Consider the following 23,930-nt stretch of genomic DNA (forward strand, 5'->3'; position numbering starts at 1 on the left):
GCCATGTTTACCGCTGACAAAGGCGGCACGTACCGAGGCATAAACTCTGCGGGATTTGGCCTGGGAATTCAGCAATTTAAAAGAGCAGTTTCTCCTACCAGACTTTTTTTTCCCCCACCCATTTCTTTATAGGGTGATAATTGTGAATCCCCCGGAGACAAACGCCGCTATTTTCAGCTATAGGGACCCCCTGGTTCTCGAGATACTAACCGGTGAGGTTACCGGATTTAACTCTCGCTCGGGGGAAAACAAAATGGCCACATCTCGGAGCTGCAACGTCTGTGGCTTCCTATTGGATGGCCATTTAAATCCCCTTTAAGAAACAGGAAGTAATGTCGGTAACGTCACCAGGAAGTATCTTGGAAACATGGGGTACCCTGGAGCTGAAGATACTGCAGTTCATCTCTGGAAGACCCCCCCCCCCGTTTCAATCGTTAAAAAAATAAGCAGAGGGTAGTTAGAGCGGGTTGCTCCTTTGAGCTTAATTTTCTGGAATTATGGAACAAGTGATCTCTGTAATCGTCGCCGACCCCCCCCCCCCCCCAAAATAATAATCTTGCGCTCCCCAGTTTGCGCACCCCTGGAATAACCAACACTAGGTCGTGAACTTACAACGCTGCATGTACAGTATTTGGTGACTTGACAACCATTGTAGTTTATTTTTTTTGCAAACTAGAATCCCTGTTATACACAATGCCTTAAATGTAATAAAATATACTCACAGATATAGTTAAAGCTGCAGACCAAGCTATATCCTACGCGTTTTTTTTTGTTTGTTTTTTAATAAATCAGTTCTGTACTATGAGAAAATACATTTTTTTTAAACAACCCTGAATGACATTTGAATGCATTATAATGTAACAAGCATTTTTGTTTCTATAGCAACCGTTTACAAAGTCACATCCCCTTCCTCTTCTGAAACAGTCTCCAGCACACCCCTTTTTGCGCCCTGCCCTCTCTCTAGCAGTGCACCAATTGTATCTAGTGACTGCCTGGTCACATGATCTTCCCCACAGAACTTTGCATCTTTTGTCCTCTTCCGCTGCACTGACAGCCATTTAGTAAACCCCAGAGCCGGATCTTCGCCGATTGATCGACAACTTAGCTAATTACTTATCATTGGGTGGATTGTATTGATGCACATATTTTTTAAACCAGCATCTTGGACGGCTACTTTAAATATTTGCACCGATTTAGTTAAACAGTATCTACCCGCGCTGGTCACCATTTTGTTTTATATTTTATCTTGATTTTAAGATGTCTCTTTCTGCCCTTTTCAACGTCGTTTCCTTTTCTTTTTATATATATTTTTTAAACCTGATGCTTTGTGTAGGAGATAAGCGCTTGAAATATTAAGTGCCCGGGAGGTTAAAATGGAGCTCTCCCCAGAACCCAGTGCAGACTAAAGGTTGAGATTAAGAATATCATGATTTTCTTTTAACACTAAACTAAGCAGGACATGTTCAGGGGGAAAGATAGTAACATTATATGAGCTAAACTCACATAGGCTCCTGGTACAGGAGGGGATTGCTGCTTAACGTCTCTGCTGACGCAAGATCCAAAATATGCATTATAAGCCAATATAGCAACCCAGGGGTTAATAAGCCATGAATGGCCAATGAATCATTGTACATGATACTAGTCCCAGCCGCTCCCTCTTCCCTCCAATTTACTGACAACCTACAACCTGCTGCCTGTCCTGTGGCCATCAATCACAGTCTCCCTCTGTTACCCTCCCCAAACACATTGCTGTGTGACCTGCTCACCCCTCAGCAGGCCTTGCAGCTTCTGATTTACTCTCTCCCACCACTACAGCCCTCCGCATCCTCCTCTAATCTCCCCGCCTGCCAGATCCCTGGGTTCTTACAGTTGTTTTTTTAAACCTTTCAGCGGATGGCCGAGCTTTGGGCCGCAGCGTTGGTCGAGAGGCGTTGATTACGTGGTAAAGTCTCGGAGAGAAGGTGGTAACCCAGGGGTGGGCAGCTCCAGTCCTCAAGGGCCACCAACAGGTCAGGTTTTCAGGATATCCCTGCTTCACATCGTTGGCTCAGTCGAAGTCTGCGTCCCTGTTTCAGGGATATCCTGAAAACCTGACCTGTTGGTAGCCCTTGAGGACTGGAGTTGACCACCCCTGTTGTAGACTTTAAGACTATTTTCCCATCATATTTGGAGTGCCGACGCTGGATGTCTGTTCTGTACAGAGGAGAAGTTTACTGCAGTCACTAATGTATAGTTACACCCATGCATCGCTGGCATAACAGGGCATGGGTTAGCACAGGGGTGGGCAACTCCAGTGCTCAAGAGCCACCAACAGGTCTTATGTGAAGGATATCCCCGCTTCGAAGACTGAGCCACCTATGCTGAAGCAGGAATATCCTGAAAACCTGGCCTGTTGTTGGCCCTTAAGCACTGGAGTTGCTAACCCGTGCCCTGTTATGCCAGCGATATGTGGGTGTAACTATACATTTCCGACTGCAGTAAACTTCTTCTCTGTACAGAACAGACATCCAGCGCTGGCACTCCAACTAATTACACTGTCATTCTCTTTATCTGCCCGTAACTCTCTCTATCCCTTTGTGAAAACACACACAGACATTCCTTCTGTTGGCACAGGGCTGTTCCCCAGGTATCACTGTGGGTTACCGCAGCCACTGCACTGTCTCAGGCATGCTTACAGTCAGCACTGTCTCAGGCATGCTTACTCACTGCACTGTCTCAGGCATGCTTACAGTCTGCACTGTCTCAGGCATGCTTACTCACTGCACTGTCTCAGGCATGCTTACTCACTGCACTGTCTCAGGCATGCTTACTCACTGCACTGTCTCAGGCATGCTTACTCACTGCACTGTCTCAGGTATGCTTACTCACTGCACTGTCTCAGGCATGCTTACTCACTGCACTGTCTCAGGCATGCTTACTCACTGCACTGTCTCAGGCATGCTTACTCACTGCACTGTCTCAGGCATGCTTACTCACTGCACTGTCTCAGGCATGCTTACTCACTGCACTGTCTCAGGTATGCTTACTCACTGCACTGTCTCAGGTATGCTTACTCACTGCACTGTCTCAGGCATGCTTACTCACTGCACTGTCTCAGGCATGCTTACAGTCTGCACTGTCTCAGGCATGCTTACTCACTGCACTGTCTCAGGCATGCTTACTCACTGCACTGTCTCAGGCATGCTTACTCACTGCACTGCCTCAGGCATGCTTATTCACTGCACTGTCTCAGGCATGCTTACTCACTGCACTGTCTCAGGTATGCTTACTCACTGCACTGTCTCAGGCATGCTTACTCACTGCACTGTCTCAGGCATGCTTATTCACTGCACTCTCAGGCATGCTTACTCACTGCACTGTCTCAGGCATGCTTACTCACTGCACTGTCTCAGGCATGCTTACTCACTGCGCTGTCTCAGGCATGCTTACTCACTGCGCTGTCTCAGGCATGCTTACTCACTGCACTGTCTCAGGCATGCTGAGTCTGCAGGGTTGAGCCACGGTTTTGCGATGGGCGATGATGCCCAGAGATACTCACATTCAGCATCATTAAGTAACACACCGTGATAACCCCATTGCCAACAAACGGACCTGCAAGATAACGTCTGCCCCACAAAGATCTAGGGCAGTGTTTCCCAATCAGGATTCCGCAGCCCTGCCCTGGGGTTCCGCGGCCCTGGCATTCCGTGAGAGGATTCCCCGGCCTTGCCCTTGGGTTCCGTGAGAGGATTCCGCGGCCCTGCCCTGGGGTTCCGTGAGAGGATTCCGCGGCCCTGCCCTGGGGTTCCGTGAGAGGATTCCCCGGCCTTGCCCTGGGGTTCCGTGAGAGGATTCCGTGGCCCTGCCCTGGGGTTCCGCGAGAGGATTCCCGCGGCCCTGCCCTGGGGTTCCGTGAGAGGATTCCGCGGCCCTGCCCTGGGGTTCCGTGAGAGGATTCCGCGGCCCTGCCCTGGGGTTCCGTGAGAGGATTCCGCGGCCCTGCCCTGGGGTTCTGTGAGAGGATTCCGCGGCCCTGCCCTGGGGTTCCGTGAGAGGATTCCGCGGCCCTACCCTGGGGTTCTGTGAGAGGATTCCGCGGCACTACCCTGGGGTTCTGCGGCCCTGCCCTGGGGTTCCGTGAGAGTATTCCCGCGGCCCTGCCCTGAGGTTCCGTGAGGGGGTCAAAAGGGGCAGCGGGATTTCCCTGATCTCCCAGAGCAGGGAGAGGGCAGGGCAGCTTCCTCTATCCTGATTGGCTGCTGCTGAGTAATGCAGCCAATCAGCAGGAGGTGTCAGGAGCCTGGGGGTGTTTTCTATGTGCGATTTCTGTGACTGTCCTGGTGTGTGTGTGTGTGTGTGTTTCCTGTGACTGTCCTGTTGTGTGTGCGATTTCTATGACTGTCCAGTTGTGTGTGTGTGTTTTCTGACTTTCTCTGCCCCCTCTGTCTGTCTCCTGTTACAGTCTCTCTCTATCTGTTTCCCGTGACAGTCTCTCTGTCCTGTGTTTTCTGTAACCCAGTCCTGTTGCAACTGAGCACTGTGGACAGGGGTGTCCCACAGAGAAAAAAAAAAACATGAAAACCACTGATGTAGGGAGAGGAGGCCTGTGACAGACATTGCTGTTGTGGCCTCTTTGCTTCCAAACGGCAATAGGATGTCATTTGTCAAAAAACGTTTTTCCCCCTTCAGCCCGGGCAGTGTCCACCTGCTGTCCTCTGCGACTGCCTGAGACTCGCTGCTTGCCTTCTCTGGGAAGGAGATCACCCCCTGGGCACTTGTGTCAGCCCTCAGCTGGTTTAGGACACAAATAAAAAAACGTCCTTCTGACAGGTGCACATGTGCCTGGGAGGAAACTTTGCTTTCACGCATGGGGCATACTTTATAGCGCCTGTCAGGATCATTATCCCGTCCCAGAAGGAAATGTGCAAGTGTTTGGGTTTCACAGCGATGTTGGGGGGGTCATCAATCATGGGCTCCTAATCGCTGGGATTATAGAGGCGGCTAATGCTCTTCCCACCCCTTTAACGACTCAGCTCCTTCACATAAGCCTGTCACTGAAGCGGAGGGAGTGATTCATCTACATTTAACCATATGGGGGGGGAGAGAGGGACACCCCCTTAGTTCACATCCATTGCTCACATCTGTGGCCCTTCCAACCTGTGTCAGATATAACCTTCTGCTGTGATTGAGCCGGTCTTGTTATTAGTTTTATTACAGTTTATAGCAGGGTTAGTCAACTCCAGTCTTCAAGGGCCACCAACTGGTCCGGTGTTCAGGATATCCCTGCTTCAGCGCAGGTGGCACAATCAGTGGCTCAGTCGAAGACCATGGTTGGTGGCCCTTGAGGACTGGCGTTGGCTACACCTGGTTCGTAGAATCTTTTTTCAAATGCAACATTGTGGCTTTTGACTTGTAAAATGACGCACTTAACCCTTGGATGCACGAAAGGCCGTCCCTGATTTCCTTAGGGCAGGGTGTGCGCAAACTGGGGGGCACGCCACGAGATTGTCTGCGGGGGGCTCGGGTTTTACAGAGGCCCCGCGCGCTTCCCGTAGGCACTTAAATTAAATGCCCGGGGAAGCGGCATTTAGGGAAACGGCGAAGGCCTATCTAATCTAATGTAAACTAAACTGCACTTACCTTGGTTCAGCCGGCTTCTGGAGACGCGTCGCCATGGCAACGCGGCGTCAAATTATGCCACAAGGTAATGTGAGCTCACGTTATCATGGCAACGTCACGTCAGACGCCCAGAACGCCGGAGCCGAGGTAAGGGGGAGAGGGGGCGCGCGGAGAGGGGGACAGCCGGCAGGGGGGCGCAGGGAAAATAACATAAAACCATTCATTCTGGCAAAACTACACAGACACGTCAAGCAGCTCATTTCTTTTTCTTTCTGATCAAGCAGATCATACACAGGCAGGGAAACAGAAAATGTCTTCTGCTCTCTATCCCAGATAAAAGAGAAGGTAGGTGCACTCACAATTGCGGCGAGGAGCAGCCACGGTGCGCCGAAAGCCCCAGCGAATTGGGGTATAGCAGACCCTGGGAAGAAAGGAGACAGCACTGCGGTGATCTCGGCAATAAATATTTTAGTCGTGCAAAAGTACAAGGATCAACGTTTTCAGTCCAAGGGTGGACATCTGTCAAGATGCGCTCATCCGTGTACTTTTGCACTACTAAAACATTTTTTTTGCCAAGATTACCGGAGTATCGTCTTCTTTCTTCCCAGGATCTGCTCTCTGCCCTGGCCTGTCCATAAATACTCAGTGTGGTTATACATTCCAGCTATTAGTTAAACTTGCGGTTTTAGTTGCCTGTTTTGGCCAACGCATGAAAAAGATTATTCACCAGTTTCAAAGCAACCTCAGATTGGGTAAAATCTCATCTGAAACCTCAGCCTTTTTTATGCATCTCCTTAGAAGAGGTTCCCACAAGAGAATGCTGCAGGATGGATTATCTCAAAGCAAATTCAGCCCATCGCGTGCACGATACTAAACGTAAAGTACATGGCACAATTAAAATGTGGATCAAACCAGAAATTATATTTCTTTAAAAATATATCAGTGGTACTGTAGTTAATCCACCATAAAGTGGGATGTAATACATGTATATTTTATATTAAATGAAAACTAACAATTACCGAACCTCTCTTAGGCCAGGTCCATAGTGCCTTCACCCATGCGGAGGCGTGCGCGGTCCCGACGCCACCCGCTAGAAGCGGGTGCATTTTTTGGCCATGGTACGTGCGGCATCCGTGGGCGTGTCTAGGGGCGTGCCAGTAACGTCACGGAGCTGGTTCGCCCTCATTGGGCAAACCGCTCACGTGACCGGCCTGTCGTGCCAAGAAATCAGTTTGAACTGATTTATTGCGTAACGCGCGCCCCCTCCCGCTTCCGCGCGCGTTACGCACCCGAACACTGCTCAGCGTCCGCACGGTCTGCGGAACCATGGCCCCAGCCTTAGGGTCGTTAAAGACACGAGGACATTTTACCCTGAGTGGGCGTGCTACAAAGGGGTTAATTTATACCAACAATGGGGACGGCATTCCAGGTGAATAACACACTACAACCTCCAAATATATCACTCGCTTTGTATATTTTCTTCACTGTATATTTTAGGAAAAGCTACAAAGAAAACCGTTTTGGCCACATATACTGTAACATGGAAGGCACAAAAATGTCTGCGCAGTATCCAAAGCTGCTCATAAATACTCAGGGGGATTATATACCCCAACTAATAATTACGTTATACTTGAGGTTTAACTAAATGACCTTTACTTATGAGGAGAAAACAGATAAGTATTTAACTATATAATTTGTCATATTGGATGTGGCATTGGGGCTTTTTGTATACATGAGGTCACAATCCCAGCAGTAATCCTTTTGACACAAATATATACGGTGTGGTGGGTTTGGGTTCTGAGCTTGCCGTGATGGTGTGCAGTTGATTATATATCCTACCTAATAATTAGTTGAACTTGAGGTTTTAGTTGCATTTGTTGGCATAGAGAGGCCATAGCAGGCATAAAGTGAACACTTGAACACAATGGGAAGACATAATGAGCCATATTTACTAAGCAGTCTTCTGCTACAAGCCACCTTCACATGCTGGAAGATACCTTCACGTGACTGCTCTTCCAGATCCAGAAGGTGCCTGGTGGCAGAAGTCTGCTTGGTAAATAGGACTCAATATCTAGACCAATGTCATCATCTTATAAGTAATCGATGTACACACATATATAAATACACAAGCACGAGAATATAAAAGAAGATAAAGGTCTTCAAGAACTGTAATAGATTAAGTATTGATTGGTATAATAAAATAATGTACCAAATCACTTGGGGCATACAGTAATTAGGACAATCCTTGATGGAGAAGAATTTTGGAATGCTTGTAGACAGCAGGCATAGCAATAGTGCCCAATGTCAGGCAGTAGTGGCATAGGCAAATAAGATCTTATCTTGCCTTAAAGGGGTTATGGATGGAAGGGAAGAAAGCATAATTATGCCACTGTATAAAGCATTAGTAAGATCACATCTTTAATACGGATTACAGTTTTGGGCACCACTCCATAAAAAACTAATTATTGAACTAGAAAAAGCGCAGGACGGAGCCACCAAATTAATAAAGGGAGTGGAAAATCTGATTTATGAGGAGAGACTAGCTAATTTAGATTTGTTTACATTAGAAAAGAGGCGTCTAAGAGGGGATGTGATAACTATATAAAAATATATTTGGGGACAATACAAGGAGCTTTCAAAATAACTATTCATCCCAAGGAGCAGTACAAACGACACAGGCCATCCCTTAAGGTTGGAGGACAGAAGATTTTGCCAGCAACAAAGGAAAGGGTGCTTTACAGTAAGGGCAGTTACAATGGGGGAATTCATTACATGGAGACAGTGATGGCAGATACAATAGATATCTTTAAAAAAAAATTGGACATCTTTTTAGAAAGGAAAGCTATATAGGGATATAACAAATAAGTAACCATGGGAAGGATGTTGATCCAAGGAGTAATCTGATTGCCAATATTTCGGAGTCAGGAAGGAATTTATTTTCCCCCTTATGAGATATCATTGGATGATATGACACTGGGGTTTTTTGTTTGCTTCCTCTGGATCAATATACTGTAAGTACGGATATAGGATAAAGTATCTGTCATCTAAATTTAGCATAGTTTGAACTCGATGGACGTGTCTTTTTTCAGCCTTATCTACTGTGTAACTATGTAACTGTGAATATAACAAATATAAATAAGGAAAAAAATAAAGAAAGTTAAGTCCTGGGGAAGAGAGATGATGTGAATCTTGGTTGGACATTTATAGTTGGCAGAGCCCATTTATATGCGATAACCGTGATACAACCCAATGGCAGTCAACGTGCGAACGAGGCGAAAGCACTTTAATTCATTTCTCCCAATGTCAGGAGGTCTCCCCCGGCGAATGACCTTTCGCAGGCCTCTCCAGCCATGAAGGGGCTTAGTATGGAAACTGTCAAAAGACCTAATCATTTTGGGAGGAGGTGAGGGTTCCCCCTTTGACGGGTTCTGTTTGTATTCTTGAGCTGCCCGGCTTGTTTTTAAAGCCAGATTTTACAACTTTTCCTTTTACACCTAAAGAAAGCTATTGGATTACACATCTGCTTGCCCTGATACCGGGAGATAAAGCAAGGAAACGGGGCCAACGAAAGCAGCCCGGGACAAACCCTCTGTATTCTAGGTCTTTATTGTGTTATAGGTTAATCTCCACTTATCTTGTAAAAACATGTATGTGCAACACATGGGATTAAAAGCCTCACACTATAGAGACTGATACGGATTGGCCTTCAGTGCTCAAACAAGTGGGGACAGTGCTTCTGCCAGCAGCTTGACAGACCTGCATAGGCTGGGTTTGGGGATTAAAAGGTGCAGTACCCATTTAGCAACCCACTCCATCTATTAAAGCAGAAATCCTGTTTGTTTTTTGTTTGTTTTTAAGAGTTATAGGTTGGAAGCAGGGGACCACGTTAATTTCAGCTCCGGGAACCCCATGCTTCCAGAGATACTTACCTCCGCAGGGGGTGCCGGTAGCAGACCTTGCTGGGCTGTGTGGGGATATAGAAATTGCTGATTTAAAGCTCCCGCGTCACGCAGGCCAATAGGAAGCCGTGACATCATCCCTTGCAGCTTCCTATTGGCCCACTTGACCGGGATAGTTAAACCTGCGCAGCTGCTACCGGTACCTCCTACGGAGGTAAGTATCTCAGGAAGCAGAGGGTCCCCGGAGCTGAAATGAATGGGGTTCAGCTCCGGAGACCCCCTAATTCCCACCTGGGGAAGGAAAGAAAATTGGGGGGGTGGGGGAGAAGGGCGAGAAAGAACATCTGCTTCTTTAAAAATAATTTTAACACGTGTTTCATAAATGAAGGACTGTTTAATATCTTTCCAAGGGATAACGTCAAATTGAATAGGTACAATGAATTCTGCTTATAGGATAGTTATGGGCTCATATTACCAAGACAGACACAATCCGGTTGTAGTGGGTAAGAAACAAAAAGTGACAAATACTCTCCACTGTACGAAGTAGACGAAAGATACAGTGCTTATGTGTGTATTTGCAGGTATAAACAGGTCCCCAAACCAGCACTGGCACCCCTGCTGGGTGCTCATTTGCATGTCACTACCCAGAATCCTTGGCTGCAGTTAAAATCACTGTACAGTGCGAGTAAAGCAGGTTTTGGGATGGGTGGAAGACATGAAAACGCACTCATGGTTTGGGGATTTTTGCTGTACCAACAAGGGAAAGAAAGTAGGGGTCTGCATATATTGGGGAATCTACATAAGCTGCCAAATAAAGGATACTGTGAATAAAACAAATCTTAAATAGCCAAGTAGTTTCATGATGTGTAATCTTAGTGCTAGGTTTAATAGTAGGGAGGCAGCGGGGCACTCGTTGAGTAGAAGAAAAAAGTTTCTTATTGAATTTGACATATTCCTCCTACACATTTCGATTCCAGCCGAAACTGAAACGCGTAGGAGGAATATGTAAAATTCAATAAAGAAACTTTTTTCATCTACTTGACAAGTGCCCCCGCTGCCTTCCAACTATTGAATCTATTCACACAACAGGATCTAGCAGAGGATCATACTCCTGGCAGCAATTGGTGCTGTAAGTACCACTACTTTTTGTTCCGGTACAGTGAGTACTAAAGCTATATAATGCCTTTTCCCAACCTTAGTGCTTAACAGTTCTCGGCTGCAGAGTCAGAGATGTGCCTCGGTAACATTAAAACCATCTTCCAACCCTTCTCATTCTTCTTACACCAAGTAGGAGCCGAGAGGGCGAGTAGCTGTACTTACCGCCCCCAGCATGATCCTAAAGATGAGCCAACGAAACGACCAGATCACAATACGAGAAGGCGGGGTTCGCTCCGGGAATCTGGAGAGGGACCAGAGGGGGCACAGGAAGATTCCTAGAAACCCAGTTTCCAGGAGCTGAGATTCCCAACCTAGAGGCAAAGACACAAACACAACACTGGTTACCACTGCAGACTCACGCACTTTGTAATAAGGACTATACACAACATATAGCAGGTCAGACATGTGGCTCTTCACCGCCAGCCGCTAAGGTAAGTAAACCCCCTAAACTAAAACCCCTTGCCCTAAAAACCCCTACCCTAACCACTAAACCCTTAAATTAACCCCCACAATAACCACTAATACCCTTAAATTAAGCCCCTACCCTAACCACTAAAACCCTTAAATGAACCCCCAATCATCAAAGTGGCCTGCAGCGGATGTTCCAGCGGCGAACGGCTGCGGCGGAGGCTCCGTCTGCAGCGAACATTTGGTTGCAGCGAAACGGCCACGGCCCAATGCCCCAGTCGGCGATAAACTGCCCGTGATAGAAAAGTCAGACTGCAGGAGTGGGATTTCAAAGGTTCAAAAGGACAACCAGCAAAATGTTTGGGGTTTACCAGTGGTGCAAGGAGCAGTTTGACCATTCTTGGTATAAGCGCACAGGTAACGGAACAGGGTACCAGATGAAACAAGTACAACATCAAGACGTGGTCCAGAAGAGCTTACAATCTACGTGACACGTCAAAAGACATATGGAGACAAATGAGATCAGATGCTGGTGCTCCATATTACCCATCTCAGTGGGCGGCAGTGACCACGAGAATTCAGGTTTGGTTTGATGGTTTGGGGCTTACAACAGAATCCCTGTGAAGGCAAAAGAGGGACCTACAAGAAATGTATATAGCGAGCAGTACGTGATGTTCTGTGTTACCACATGCAATATACAAAACACAGTTGTATGTAGGTACACATATTATTCTTGTCGCCTCTATATGCAAACGGACACTTTGCATTTTATATTCACAGGAAAGTTGATAACACAGCAACTGTTTTGAAAGGCAAAGTAAACAGCTGGATAACGGAGCAGCAGACATACCTGTCACCTGGAGTTACTGCTCTGCCTATAATTTAACCCCTGCAATCCTGAAATGACCTGCAGCTAGGACTACTTCCTGGCCTCTTCCTGGGTTTAGATCCATGACGGCATTTCCAAACAGCTGTCACATTTTGTGCGATATGCCATGTTCTGAGTTAAATTGTATCCGATATCACGTGTCTCCATTATATTGTCACACTCCGTGCCACCTGTCTCCGTTATATGGTATTACTGTATATTTTGTCCCATGTTATGCTGCATATCAACATTGTGCCGTTATTAGACTTTTTGATTTCCAGACCGTCCTGTATACGTCCCATACGCTGATCCAAATCTGTATAGATATTCGTGTCGTCCCAATCCTAGGCTGCTTGCTCCACTCCTGCGAGCACGGTGGGCTTACTCATAGGCAGAACATTGCTTGTTAAACATGGGGAGGAAATAGCTTGTATCTAGCAAAAAGAGAAGTTAAAACTTACATCCCGATATACATAAAACAGCTCATCACGCATATCCCATATCCTAGTGTCTTTCTACACTCGTCTTTATGTGCTGCTTTGCAAGCTGTGGTTATGTTCAAAATCAGGCCCCAATACTCCGCTACCTCCAGAAGCTGCGTTCCGCTTATTTGCACAGCACTAGGGTGCAAACGCTGGGTCACGCGGATTGACTACGTGATGACGTCAACGCATTTCGCAATACCTCGCTTTGTCAGGGGATCAACACCCAATCTCGTAGGCGGTCTTAAATACCCTCTCGGATTCAATTGTACACATTGTATCCAATTATATAATGGAGTAAAAACGCCCATAATTGTAATAATGACAAAGTTCAATTCAAAAAGAACTTGCACAAATAGATTGGGGCATCAAAAGTTATTAAGGACCAAAAATACTATACTTGACTGCCTAAGCAATCAGTCTACAATTAGCAGAAGTACGAGTTTAAGGGCCACAGCAAGACCTATCGTGGGCCGCATTTGGCCCCAGATGAAGGGCCCTGTTATGCAGTGTTCTATTGTGTCAGATATTGCCCTGTTTTCCCATTATATTGTGTTGGGCTGCGCTTATAGTGCCGGCGACGCAACGTCGCGGCAAAACAAATGTATTGCCGCCGTCGCGTGCGCTTATAGTAAGCGCGACGGAGCGACGCGAAATTTTGAAGCCGCTCAAATTTGATTTTTCAGAGGCTGTCGCCACGTGACAGCCTCTGAACCAATCAATGGCCAGGTCGCTTGCGGCGTCGCTGCAAAGCGAAATACAACTTTCGCGGGTGGCAACGAGTGACGTTATCCGTTGCGTCACCGTCGCGCGCACTATAAGTGCGGCCTTACTTTGTCCTCCCTTCTATATTATTATGTTCTAAAGTGCTGAACGTTCTGCAAGACGAGGAACCTGCAGGTTTTTACAAACTACCGTCTAAGTGAAGCGTGCCTAAAAAAGAGAGCCTGTACTTTAAAGAGTAAAAGGAGAGGCCTCGGGGACTCTCCAGATAGATTTTTTTTTTTATATATAAAACTTTTCATTGTTCCAATAAAGCTCCTTTTAATGTATTGGCTTTTCCATGGAGCCACAAAAACTGGCTCTATAAAGACCGAGCCAGCCTGCTCTCTCTCAGCCTCACTTACTGAGCTCTGCCAGCTACGATTAGGGAGCCTGCAGCGGGTCCCTGGCAAATAGCTTCCATTTAACCCCTTCACAGCCAAGGACTGGGCCACACTGTGACACAGCTACGTGTGTGTGTGTGTGTGCGCGCACATGCATAACCTGCGAGCTATAGGGGACAGATGATTACTTTGACATTTGGCTTTGAACTTCGCCTATGTGGTTGCAATGACACTGCCGACGTTATACATTAATAAACATTGTAAACTAGCTGAAAGTACCCGGCGTTGCTCAAGACTTCTAAGGCCGAGATCATACTGTGTGCGTGTGTGTGCGCGCCAAGCACAAGGTGCAGGATCCCTCGAGGCCGCTCCTAGTGCGCGCACGATGGAGCAACCGCGTTTTGAAAAGACAAGACATTTGTCTTTTCACGCGGCAGCCGCGTCACGTGAGCGGTTCGGCCAATCATGACGAACCAGCTCACACTCTCCGCGTTTCTCCGGCTAACCTAATATATTCTACCTGTGTTGGTTTTCAGGTGGTTGAAGCTTTGGAGATCCAATGGTATTAATGGGATAAGTCCCAACTCGAGTATCCCAATGGGTCCAACATTCACACACCCATATCCCAGTGTGGCTACTGTATGTCTGACAAACATCTATAAAGCAAAACATTTATAAAATAAATGATAAGCACTTTAAGGAATGATGGGCGCACCAGATTTTAGCAATAAATAATAAACGTACATTTTATTAAATACAAAAGTCACAAAATCGACATGTTGGTCCAGTAGGGCCTTCATCAGGACAAGAAACAAACAACACACTTTATATAGGACTGAAATGGCGCCATTGAAATGACATCGGGTAAGACTATAACCGGAGTATCCGTAATCAGACGGCACGTCCCGTGTGCATATCCGTACATACAGGTGCTTAGCAGTACACGGAACACATATAACACATACAGTATAGAAGGTGTATTGTGCGCACCGCAGCGTCGCTGTTTTTCTTTAATACTGGGTTACCGTTCTCCTTCCCGGAAGTGAGATCCGATAGCGGATGCGATTGGATGAATGCGGATTATTGATGTGTGTTGCTAAGCGCACCTGTCCGGATTGAGATGCACACACCGCACGTGTCATCCGATTCCGGATACTCCAGTTAGTCTTACCGGATGTAATTTAGATGGCGTCATATCAGTCCTACAAGAAAAGTGTGCTGTTTATATCATGTAATACACTCTCGTCTGTCCTGATGAAGGTTCCATTGGACCAAAAGGCCAATTTTGTGATTTTTGTACTTAATAAAATGTAAGTCTTTTTGATATCTTTCTATAATCTGTTGCCCTCCTATATATATGACTAGTGGTGTAATGTGTATAAGCCAGCACCAAGTTTCCCTCCATGATCCCTTAGGCCAGGAGTGCAGTCTGATGTGTCTGGGAACTAAAGGGTCTTGCTGTTGACCCACCTGCTCCTCTTTGCGGCCGTTGCATCCAAGTCTGATTTCAGCAGCTGCACCAGGACGCACAAAGCCCCCTATTGTCACTTTCCCTGGAGCGCTGCTGGACTTGGGCAAAGGGGGGGGGGGATATAAATAATAAAATCTGCAGGCTCTGGTTCCCTCCCCGCACATCATTAACCCCTTCAGGGCCGCAGCGTGCAGCGCATTGCTTTACACATAACCAACGTGATACTCCGTCCCTTTGATCAACTTGGTGGCTCTTCTTTGAAGTTCTAAAAGATCTTTGTACTAAGAGTCACACTTGTGGGAAAGTCCCAATGACTGATACATACTACAAAACTGCGCGCTACGCAAAGGTCTTCGTTTCACCCCAATCTCCATGTATCATCTTGATCATCTCAAATTCAGATCTATTCTCCTTCCCACCCTTTTGTCCGACATTGGTAACTACTTTCCCTTTGTTCACCCACCGTGCCCTCTGAGCTTTCTCCTGCACCACCGACTCAATTCTATTTTTATTAGCGAAATGTACCACATATTTATTTTTAAAAGTATACAGCTTTAACAGCACCTCAGTAGAGCCATGTCGAATCACTAAATAAGTAAAGGGTGCGGTGCTAATTCACTCCAAAGTTACAATCAAGAGCACAGTGGGAGTTCCCAGCACTCAATAAAGAATATAAATGCAAACGACAATGGGTGACATGCAAAAAAGAATATATTTTACTATATCATTTTGGTCTTTGGAAACGGGCCAGAAGAAGGGGCTAGGAGCCCCGAAACGTTGCCCCCCTTAGTCCCTTGTGTTTTGCCCATCCCCTCACCCCTTGTTTTCCCTTACCTCATCTCCCTCCCCCATCTTCCCGTTTTCCTTCTTTGTGCCCATCACACCTAATATGTTTATTTGATACCAATTGCGGTTATATTAGATGGGTTACTACACCTGTAGAATTGTCTGATGCAATTGCTTGCTACATTTGTACTATTCATTAGTATAGTAAAATATATTATTTTCTGCATATCACCCATTGTCGTTTGCAGTCATATATTTATTTTGGTTACAAGCTTGAGTTTGGGGACTTTCACACATACAACGTTTGCAGTATGGGATTGAATTGGAACTCCAGAAACGCCTTCGCCACTAATTTGTTTAACAATTCATTTCTGAGCTTTTTTTGTTGCTCGCCGAGACGCTAATATACAATATTCTAAGCTGTACCATGTGGAGTTCTAGAATGGTGTCTTTTTATGGGTCTGGCACTTTCTCCGAGTCACTGAGCGTCTATATGTAGTTGAACATGAAAACTTGTAAAAACTTTCAGACTCCATTTTTGGGGATGATCAGAAAATACAGAAATTCCCTGCCACAAACTTTAAAGTGCAGAAATGTCAGCGGGGATTTTATCTTTTTAATCATTCTGTTAATGGATTTCCTCCCCCTCCCCCTCCTTTTCCATGCAGGCACCTGTCATTCAGACAGATCGGTATCTGCTTAATTACCTTGTCACAAGAAGTACCGGCAGATCTGCTTAGATCAGATTATCACAATCGGTCACTATTTCTGCTACTTGTAGGTCCTTCAATGTATTAAGACTTCTGCCACATTCAGGTAATAACCTACTTAAAAGCCCGATGTACGTCAGACGTTGCCGCTTTTCCAATCGTGCACACGAAGAGACCTGTGAGGTTTGCAAATGTCATACCTTATAAAATTTCATCTATGAAGAACTCAAACTAAAAGACAACAAATCTTAATTCTGCAGGACCCAGACGGCTGCTAGAACTTTGAACTAGAAACGTACATACACATTATTTAAGTCATAACTCATACATAATAAAAGAGGCACACTTTGAGATGACTATTTTAAATACAGTATCTAATTTCATAATAAATACTGTCAAACTACTGTTTGTTTTTTTTGACTAGCCATTAAAGCAGCAATACAGGTTTTATTTATGGTTATTTTATTTTTTAATTACAGGATTGAAGCAGGGGGTCTCTAGGCTGAACTGCATTAATTTCAGCTCTGGGGACCCCCTGTTTCCAGATATACTTACCTCCGAAGCGGTGCCGGGATCTCTGCAGAGTTTAAACGTCTCGGTCACGCGGGCCAATAGGAAGCCGCCCCGGATGATGTCATGGCTTCCTATTGGCTTGCGTGAAGCGGGACATTTAAACGCCACCACTTCGTTAGGCACACAGTTCCCTGGTTGCAAAGATACTGGCACTGCCATAGAGGAAACTATATTTGGAAGCAGGGGGGTTCCCGGAGCTGAAATAAACACAGTCCAGCTCCGGAGACCCCCTGCTACAATCCTGTAATAAAAAAAACAATAATTGAAACCTGTATTGCTGCTTTAAAATTTGGGGCTGACCATCTACACTACTTGGGAATTATGTTTTAGTTTCACTGCAGTAAAACCCAGCACTGCATTTATCACAGGAAAAGTCCTGTTGCTTCCAATACTGTTTATTGGAGGGAACGATGGCCTGCTAGTAAAATCCACAGTACACAGCACTGCACTGAGGACAGCCGGCCTGGGAACTGTGCATGACACTGACAGCATCTTCCTGAGCAACCTGTTACAAGCATTCAGTGCGAGTGCAGCAGCGAGGGGACCCCCTGCAGATCGCTGTAATGTGCCACAGGTGTGCCCCCAGCTTGCAAACCCATCAGCAGCCTATTACAACAGCAAAGCTGCCTGGTGTTAAACCAATGCACTGACCAGGTGTACTGTTGACTGGTAGTTTCTTACATGACGCAGGTTTATGCCAACTGGCACCTAGCAGATTTCTTTAATGTTATGTGTGGGGGAGAAAGGGCAGATTGTCACTTAACACCCAACTCACTTATACTTCTCAAAAAAATGGCACTTTTCTAAAAAATAAAAATTATATATATATATATATATATATATATATATAAAACGAAAATAGACATGTTAGTCCAGTTGCGATAGTGCAGAATAAATGAGTTCTTCAGTATTAGGTGATAAATTGTTAGTCCAAATAAAAAAAGGTATCACCTAATACCGAAGAACTCATTTATTCTGCAATATATATATATATATATATATATATATATATATATATATATAATTATTATTTTTTGAAAGCACTGACAGTCATTTAGTGAACAGCACCTGACTGTCACAATACAGGCGCAGTACCCCCAATATGACCTGGTTAGCAACTGTATTTTTATTGTTAGCTGGGTTATTTTTTTTGTTTTATGCTAATTTCTATTTCAAAAGGCCCAGCGTGTGTCCACGTATTGTTCTCACTCGCTCCACTCCGCCAGGCAGCACAGAGCTGTTTGCCATGCAGACTTCAAAAGGGTCTCACCAGAAAAATAAATAAAAGTTGTAATCTTCTCCGATAAAGTTATTTGAGTTCTGCCAATGTCACCTACTGAGCCACATTCATTTCGTTTAAGGAATAACAGCCTACATGGTTTTATTTTAAATCATAGTGCAGGAATAAAAGGAGAGAGGTTAAAGCAGACACCCAAACGTGCAGGATTCTACATTGCTCCTTTAAATAAGAGATTTCTGCAGAAGCATCTACCAGGCCAGAGCAGGCCATTCCAGTGTAGGACAGTGCCCTTTGAGTAACTAGCCTGACCTCTCACCCACTCCTGCAACCCTTTGGAACAAAAGAAGAGGCGAGAAGGATGTCAGAGGTCTCCCGGCTGTCCCTATTCAGCAAATCCAATGCTTTCAAAACCCACCTTGGGTTGATAAGGTTAGAGGTAGGTGGGCACTTCTTGTCCTGGGAAATATCAGGAGGTCTACATCAGAAAGCAGCTCGTGGGCAAAGGCGGCTCTGGAGGCGTCAGATAAAAAGCCGGCGGAAGCAGCAACGCTTCACATCTTGACCAGCTGCAACAAAGAGTGTTTCAGATTGATGCAGGCGCAGAGAGAGGGAATTAATGCAGCTCCAGTACACAATGGCTGGGATTCATCAAGACAAGATGCGGGGTGTTGTACCCCAATGCAGCGGTTAACTGGCGCTCAAGTCAGTGGGAGTTACAGCCAGATCCTGGCCAATATCCTTTATTCCCAGACTGCTAAAAGATTACACTGCTATTATTGGGTTCAAATGTACAGTAAACAACCCCATAACATTAACAAAGTTCCAATAAGCATTCTATGCACACACTTCCAACAAGCTGTAGCTTCTTTAACTTCCAGAAACACAACCCCTGCCCCCCAAAAAAATCTACAGCTCTCAAAAGTGATGTCTGTTGTGCAGAATTGTCCAGCCCCAAAGGTCTATAACCCCTAAAATCAACAGACAAAACCCTTCCTGTTATTCCGAATAAATATCGATGGCATCTTCTCGCTCTCTTCTCAGCTCCTGTAGTCTCCATCAAAATAACCAATATTGTAGGATATGTGCCTCTCACAGCTAGGCTAAGTTAAATTAGATACATATCTATAATAAAAACTGGTGAACAGCACCAGTGACTTCTCCGCCGTTTGAGACATGATGTTAAGCTAAGAGGCGCATGCACAACCTGGTGGAACCGCCACAGCATCGAAAAACATGAGAAAGTAAGTCAAGGTCAGCCATGGGACAACCAAGAACAGTGGGATAACAACGTTTCAGGTCCCATCTGATGAAAGGTCCATTTGGGACCTGAAACGTTTTTCCACTGTTCTTGGTTGTCCCATTAAATGGGGAACTTCATTGTGAACCTGTGAGTAGAGATCTGCTGTGTATCTGCCTTAGAGGAGACCTGCACCTTGAAGAAATTGTTTGTCTGTGTTGTGTTGGCTGCACAAGCCGGATTCTCCTCGTCTGAGGCTGTTTCCCCGCACTTTGGAACTGTAAAGTAGGAAATAGCCGACGTCTTGAAGGAACTTAGGAAGCGGATTTGGGGGGACTCCGGTAACTTGTTCCGGCTGTGGGGTGATATATGGAGATATACATACTGGAGTACATGGACATACCAATGATGCTGCATCTTCATTTACAGACAGGATTTTGTTCTCCATCACACACCTATAATGCTGTTTCAGCCCTATTTTCTGCAGGGTGATGTATTGCTCCCCTCTGGAATGGGTGGTGGGGGGGGGGGGGAAACCCACCCCAAAAAGTTTTCTTGGGGCGCTTTGATAATATCGGAGTTGCCCGCTCCGTTAATAATAATTATAGGGAGGAAGAGGCGGTGAGGGGATCGGAAATTATATACTCTATCATACCCCAGTTCAGCAAGAGAAGCCGCCTAACACATTAGTAATCAGAGAGCCCTGTGGGCTAGTTTACTTGTTGCATATTTTCCTCTGCAGTCTTATTAGGCATCGAGAGAGGAAACAGGAAGTGACCCCGCTGACCTGCACACCCACTCCGCTGACCCTTCGGCCCATTCAACTTTTGTCATGGTACTTGTTAATGCTCGGTTGCCGCGACAACCAAACTTCCTCCGCACAGATGGCTTACATCCATACAGGTGCCACCGGGCCAGCCTGGAAGGAACAGCCGTGGTAATGGCCTTGCTGAGCCTAATGGCGCTCCGATGGACAGGCACATGCTTCCCTTCTGCGGAAATTGGGCCTAGCAACACAAGGCCATTTAGTCTTGATATATGCCGAATATTTAGCATGTACGCTGCTTCGGGGCATTGCAAATTAACATTTCTCTGTCCTCGCAGTTCCTGCTCTTGAAATGGATAGCAGCTTTCTGGATTTTGTTGGTAACACACTGAACAGATAAATGACAAAAGGCTTGATGCCAACTTCTCACCACTGATTTTGAAGGCAGCGCGCAAATTGTTCCACGTGCCAAACCTCCCCCCCCCCCCCCCCCCCCCAAAAAAAACCCTTTATATAAACCGGAAAAAGAAAATAAACACAGACAAACGCAGTATCCTTTATTCTGTACATCAGAAATAAAGGAAACAAGCAACAACCATGGTTACTTCTACGTAGTGTTCTTGGGTTTGGTGTTTGATGCTTCATGGTTTTATTTAATTTAGAGTATTTACATTTGTAATTTACATGGAAATTACAGATGAAACGTATGTATGACTACAAGACTATTGCGTAGAATGGAGAATAACTCAATCTAAACAGTGTATTGATTAGCGTGCCATGTAATCAGATGGCAGCCTGTGCAAACTATTACACTGTGTGCATGGGCATTACATCAGAACCCACAGAAAGGCCGCCGTGTGATGTTCTGCCGCTTGGCACAATCAGCTTGCTATAGCAGGGGACGGTGGCACAAGCACAGTCTTGGCAATTAGTGTGGTGACGTTTCTATAGCAGGGTAACACCCCCCCGGCCATGCACATGCCTCTAATCACTGGTCATAAATTACCGCAATCTTATGTGGAGTCTCACCAGGTCGGCAGACGGGCTAACGAGACACGCATAAATCAGCGCGGTAGAAAGTGACGGCGAGTAATGTAAAGCAAAGTGATTCCAGCCTAGCTCGGCATGAAGGACCCGGGTTATGAGAGTACAAAGTGGTATATCCACTTAGATTGTAAGCTCTCCGGGGCAGGTATTTCCTTTCCTATTGTCTGATTGTGCTGCACTTATTGTAATACTAGCAGATATACCCGGCGTTGCCCGGGATGTAAATCCGTAATAGGTAGTATTAGTTATAAATAGGGGAACAATAGGATGACTATTTGTGGAAAGGTTGTATAATAATGTTGAAAAGAAAGATGGAATAAAATGTAATACGATGTTGTTGTTTAAAAATGGTTTATTGTAAACACACCACAGTACAATGTATATTTTGGTGACATAAGTGATGTCTAAATGATTGTGCTGCACTTATTGTAATATTATAATTCAGAAAAAATGGAGAGCACACAAGACAGTGCACTCAGTAGAGAATTCACTTAAATGCACACCACTTACATATAAAATATAACCTTTATTGACATTACCTAAAACATATATTACCGATAATGTAGGTGTAACCAAAATTTAAAAATAAGTTTGACGAACTGTCACCTGATCTAAATAGTTAACCCCTAAATAGCACGTTTTTTGCTCTTAATATTATAATTCCCTGTACTGTACTGTCTCTCTCACAGGCACAGAGACAGGCACAGAGACAGGCACAGAGACAGGCACAGGCACAGAGACAGGCACAGAGACAGGCACAGAGACAGGCACAGGCACAGAGACAGGCACAGAGACAGGCACAGAGACAGGCACAGAGACTGGCACAGAGACTGGCACAGAGACAGGCACAGAGGCAGGCACAGAGACAGGCACAGAGACAGGCACAGAGACAGGCACAGAGACAGGCACAGAGACAGGCACAGAGACAGGCACAGGCACAGAGACAGGCACAGAGACAGGCACAGAGACAGGCACAGAGACAGGCACAGAGACAGGCACAGAGACAGGCACAGAGACTGGCACAGAGACAGGCACAGAGACTGGCACAGAGACAGGCACAGAGACAGGCACAGAGACAGGCACAGAGACAGGCACAGAGACAGGCACAGAGGTGGAAAGGCTCATCCAGTAGAAAAGAAGAGAGTTGGCTACTTACAATAAAGTGTTCTATATTGTAGACAGAAGAGAAAAGAATCCCTGTTATGAGCACTCCAACTCTACTAATAGAAAAATAATAATATAATGTTTTAATGTTCTTTATTAGACAAAGGCGAGGAAACTAGAATTCTAATGTTAAAACCTCAGAGACGCTTTATGCCAAAATGGAACGGAGAGTGGTCCCCTAACACTGTAGTAGAATCCCTACATCGCAGGGATAGTCCTAATAGTTACAAATACAGGTGATACTTAGTTGCAGCTTCGTGTGGGCTGTATGCTCTATGTACATATAATTAGTATACAGAGCTATACACACCAAGTGTACATCAATCGGGTAGCTTCGCTGGTCTAAGAACCAGTATTAATGGTGACAACAATAAAACAAGTGTGTGAAGGAGACTAAAACGTCTCAAGGATAGAATACTCCCCGTAAGGCGGGGTATGTGCAAACAAACTGGTGTGAAGAAAAAGGGCTACCTGAACGTCGCCAGATGGTATGGCGTGTCTGTAATTCTGTGATATGTAGGGTATGTCCGTTATATCCGAGATTATCTCTTGGGTGGTCAAGCCCTAAGTACACAAACCCTTAGGCTTGCGTTTTACAGCCACTTCCTTAGCTAATGCTAAAGCACCGTGCTACGGTGAGTGGCAGAACACCATGCTACGGTGAGTGCCAGAGCACCATGCTACGGTGAGTGCCAGAGCACCATGCTACGGTGAGTGCCAGAGCACCATGCTACGGTGAGTGCCAGAGCACCATGCTACGGTGAGTGCCAGAGCACCATGCTACGATGAGTGCCAGTGTACCATGCTACGGTGAGTGCCAGAGCACCATGCTACGGTGAGTGCCAGAGCACCATGCTACGGTGAGTGCCAGAGCACCATGCTACGGTGAGTGCCAAGCACCATGCTACGGTGAGTGCCAGAGCACCATGCTACGGTGAGTGCAAGAGCACCATGCTACGGTGAGTGCCAGAGCACCATGTTACGGTGAGTGCCAGAGCACCATGCTACAGTGAGTGCCAGAGCACCATGCTACGGTGAGTGCCAAGCACCATGCTACGGTGAGTGCCAGAGTGCCATGCTACGGTGAGTGCCAGAGCACCATGTTACGGTGAGTGCCAGAGCACCATGCTACAGTGAGTGCCAGAGCACCATGCTACGGTGAGTGCCAAGCACCATGCAACGGTGAGTGCCAGAGCACCATGTTACGGTGAGTGCCAGAGCACCATGCTACGGTGAGTGCCAGAGCACCATGCTACGGTGAGTGCCAGAGCACCATGCTACGGTGAGTGCCAAGCACCATGCTACGGTGAGTGCCAGAGTACCATGCTACGGTGAGTGCCAGAGCACCATGCTACAGTGAGTGCCAGAGCACCATGCTACGGTGAGTGCCAGAGCACCATGCTACGGTGAGTGCCAG

At 46.0% G+C, this 23,930-nt stretch overlaps 1 protein-coding gene across 3 annotated transcripts in view; it reads right to left on the reverse strand.

Annotated features, from left to right (window-relative positions):
* Window positions 1-23,930, reverse strand: part of LMF1 (lipase maturation factor 1) — a 224,404-nt gene that overhangs the window by 180,226 nt on the left and 20,248 nt on the right. For all 3 annotated transcript variants that reach the window (XM_075565782.1, XM_075565784.1, XM_075565785.1), the window contains one exon: window positions 10,818-10,966. In XM_075565782.1, the coding sequence (XP_075421897.1) occupies window positions 10,818-10,966 (149 nt within the window). The remainder of the gene's footprint in view (window positions 1-10,817; window positions 10,967-23,930) is intronic.

This window comes from Ascaphus truei, chromosome 11 (assembly GCF_040206685.1).
Source record: "Ascaphus truei isolate aAscTru1 chromosome 11, aAscTru1.hap1, whole genome shotgun sequence".
NCBI classification, from domain to species: domain Eukaryota; kingdom Metazoa; phylum Chordata; class Amphibia; order Anura; family Ascaphidae; genus Ascaphus; species Ascaphus truei.